Below are 3,944 nucleotides of genomic sequence, written 5' to 3'. Positions count from 1 at the left end.
TTTTTCCTTGTCTTTGTGTATCTATCTTTCTGTGGTCAAATTAAATAAGTGAATGAATAAATAAAATTTAAAAATTAAAAAAACTTAAAAAAAAAGGAAAGTGAGAAATCACCCCCTGTGGGGGGGTGGCCACACTGCAATCTCTTCTCCTCCATTCTCCTTCTGACCTTGGCCATGCACGCACACACACGCTTGGTGTGATTTTTTTTTAATATTTTATTTAACTTTATTTTAATCTGACCAGAGAGGAACAGAGCAAGGCAGGGGAGTGAGGTGAGAAAGCAAGCTGCTAGGTCTGGGACTTGAACCACGGTCGGCCATGTGGGAGTCCAGTGCCCTTCACCACCTCGTCACCTACCTGCCCTGAACTGTGGGTTTTAGAAGGGTATCTCTGTGGCCACAGGAGGGGGCACCAGGCCCGCTCTTTGCCGTGGGCTGCCCGGCTTTCCCTTTTTTTTTTTTTTTTTAGAGGGGTTTTTGCCATAGGGCGCGTGCACTCGCCAGCCAGCCAGAGACAGAGAGATAGAAAGCGAGAAATCACCCCCCTGGGGAATGGCCACGCCGCAATCCCTTCTCCTCCTGGGATCTTGGGCATGCACACACACGCGCCTGGCGTGAGTTTTAAGCCACCAGGTCCGGGAAGCGAACCGAGGTCGACTACAGGGGAGTCCAGCGACATAGCCATTACGCTAACTGCTGGTCCCAAGCCATTTTTAATTTGGTTCCTCTCACTGTCAAAGTGCCCTAAATAAGAAAGGGAGAAAATGAAGCCTATGAGAAGCATGCATTAACTAATGCAATGTAAGTTATAGGACAATTTTCTGTGACTGTATAAGCTGACATCTCTCATTTCAATAGTGGGAAGAAAATCTAGAACTAGGAGGGTTTTAGTGTCATTTAAAAGATGAGACTGGGGCCAGCAGGTAGATAGTGGTTAAGGGCAGTGGACTCCCACATGGCCAAGGACAGTTCAAGTCCCAAACCTGGCAGTTTGCTTTTTCATTTCGCCTCTCTCTCTTTTTTTTTTCTCTCTGTCCCTCTCTGGTCAAATTTAAAAAAGAAAGAAAAGTAAAAAAGAAAAGAAAAGAAAGAGAAGGAAGTAAGTTTAAATAATTCTTTTTTTAAAATAATTATTCTATTTATTCATTATCATTATTTTAATTTGATCAGAGAGAGAGAAAAAGAGAAAGTGAGAAAGCAAGCTGCCAGGTCCGGGACTCGAACTGCCATCAGCCATGTGGGAGTCCAGTACTCCTTAACCACCATGCCATGTGCTGGCACTAAAATAATTATTAAAAATAAAAAAATGAGACTGACACTGAATCAAAAGTCTCTTTTTCCGGACCAACAGTTTAGCATGGAAGTTAGGGCACTAGATGCCACATGGCTGGCTGAACAGCTTGAGTCCTGAACCCTGCAGCTTGAGAAACATGCTGGGTACATGTGCATGCATGCCCAAAATCCCAAGGGAGAAGGACTTATGGCGTGGTCATTCCTCCTAGGGGGTAATTTTTACCTCTCTCCCCCTACCCTTGGTGAGTGCACTTACCCTATAGCAAAAAAAAAAAGAAAGTATTTTCCTCCCTGACCAATCCTCATGGCTTCCCCTCTCCAATAGCCCATCTCTACTTTTCTCTCCTCTCACTTTCTCTTGTGCCTTCCCTCTGCCCCGTTTCTGTCTCTCCTCTCTCTCTAGGTGTGTCTTTGCCACTGTGTGTGTAGCTGCACGTGTCTCTGTCTCTCTCTGCTCGCTCTTTCACAGCATCCTCTTCCCACAGCTGGCTCCCTATTCACAGGAAGACCTGGGTGAAAACCTCAAGTCAGAACATATAGGCGAAGGGTGGACCTGATTCAGGACACTGCCAGGTTCCTCTCCCTCCACCCATGGCAATTTCAGTCCCAGGTGCTCCAGTGGGTAGGCTCACTGAGGTGCCCTCCCTAGACTCCATCAGTATGTCCCCTGGTCTGAGATGCCAAGGACCCAAGCCATGGGCCCAAGCCCAGTGCCTCACCGCTGCCACGGTCATGCTCGTGGAGTGTGGAATAGGTGCCTGTGAAATAGTAGACGAGTTGGTTCTGCCGAATGAAGAGAGTGCTCTCAGTGGCAATGGTGTCATAGATGGTTGCTGTGAAGCCAGTCTGGGGACAGTAGAAGGAGCCTACCCAGCAGCTGTCGATGCTCAACTGCAGGGGAACAGAAGCTGGTGGTGAGCAGGTGGCCTTGGCCTCAGCCCCCATGTCCTGTCTTGGGGAGAGGCTCTTGCTCTGACCACTGCTTGGACAGACATATGCAGCTGCGCCAGTGTGCTCTCCCTGCTCACTCTGCAGCAGCACCTTGGTGGCCAAATTTCCCCAACGTGGAATAGGGAAGCAGACAGCTCAGGCCTGAACCAGTGTGAGCTCTTTGTGTCCTCTGGAGTTAGCTAGTGCACAGTATGTTCAACAGTCCCTGTGCCCTGACTATAGTTAGGGTTATATCTACATCAGTATAAAACATCCCGTGCATTGCGCATCTTAAAAATCCTAATTTACCTTGAACACATTGGCTGTCAAGTTAATGCAACCTAAGCCCACACAGGCTGATTACTAACACTGATAACATCATCAAAGCCCCACCAGTGAAGAGCTCTTAGGTAAAAGATTTCATGTAAATGTCATCAAGCCCTATAGCTCATTACAAATTGATAAGCAATATGGGATGTTACAGATTGAATTGTGTCCCCCCAATTAATACACTGAACACTAATGAGACAGAGAGCACTTTCTTTTTCTCTTCTTGCTCATGTGCAAGGCACAGCCATCTGCAAGTCAAGGAGAGGCCTCATGAGAAACCAACCCTACTGGCACCATGACCTTGGACTTTCAGCCTCCAAAACTGAGGCTATAAATCTCCATCATATAAGCTATCCAGTCTTTGTTATGGCAATATATGGGGTCATAGGAACAAGCTAATTGACACCATGGAGAAAAAGGAAATAGGTACATTTTATAGGACAGAAGATCTATTTGCCTAAAATAGGGCAAGAAGGAACAGACTTACAGGTGACGAGAGCCTTAGAAGACTGAATACCCAACTGTAATGTGTCAATCTTAATTAAAACAAACAAACAAAAAAACTACAACAACAGAAAACAACTTCAAAACATGTTTTCTACGCCGGGTGCATGTGCATGTGTGCCCAAGATCCCAAGAGAAGAATGGAGAAGGGATTGCGGCATGACCATCCCCCCGGGGGGGGTGATTTCTCGCTTTCTGTCTCTATGTCTCTGTCTGTCTGGTGAGCGCACGCGCCCTAAAACGAAAATACAAATAAAAATAAAACCTCTCAAAAAAAATAACATGTTTAGATTTACTAGGGGAAACTGACAAGAACTTGGTAACAGATATTAGTGGGTTGCTGTTAATTTTGCTGGGTATCATAATGACATTGTGTGCATGTATATGTGTGTTTTAAGTTTATTTCTTCCATGACAAAGAAAAAGAGAGACAGACAGAGCACCCCTAACAGGGTCCCAATGCTGCATTCCACCCCCAGTTTTCAAATAGCCCTGGATCATGGGCACACATGTGCTCAGCATATTCAGGACGGTCTCCAGACTTGTACTGGGAACCTTCCAGGTGGAAGGTAATGCTTAATAAGCATCATATTTTACTACTGTGCCACTATCTAGCTCCATGACTTTATTTTATTTTTTATAATTATTTTATTTTACTTATTTTTTGGAGAGGTTTTTGCTATAGGGTGTGTGTGCTTGCCAGGAAGACAGAGAGACAGAAAGCAAGAAATCACCCCCCAGGGGGGGATGGCCATGCTGCAATCCTTTGTCCTCCATTCTCCTCTCTGGATCTTGGGCACGCACACACGCACCCAGCATGAGTCTAAGCCACCAGGTCTAGGACTCAAGCCATAGTTGACTACATGCGAGTCAAGCGACAAAGCCATT

The 3,944-nt window shown here is 45.8% G+C and overlaps 1 protein-coding gene across 1 annotated transcript in view; it reads right to left on the bottom strand.

The window, feature by feature from the left end:
* The window catches only part of CATSPERG (catsper channel auxiliary subunit gamma), a 38,779-nt gene that overhangs the window by 23,114 nt on the left and 11,721 nt on the right, over positions 1-3,944 (bottom strand). Inside the window, exon 8 of the mRNA XM_006161751.3 lies at positions 2,013-2,184. Coding sequence (XP_006161813.2) covers positions 2,013-2,184 — 172 coding nt within the window. The remainder of the gene's footprint in view (positions 1-2,012; positions 2,185-3,944) is intronic.

The sequence above is a fragment of the Tupaia chinensis genome, unplaced genomic scaffold (assembly GCF_000334495.1).
Source record: "Tupaia chinensis unplaced genomic scaffold, TupChi_1.0 Scaffold138910_1, whole genome shotgun sequence".
NCBI classification, from domain to species: Eukaryota; Metazoa; Chordata; class Mammalia; order Scandentia; family Tupaiidae; genus Tupaia; species Tupaia belangeri.
Note: the sequence above shows the minus strand (reverse complement) of the source record. Positions and strands in the feature narration are given on the sequence as shown.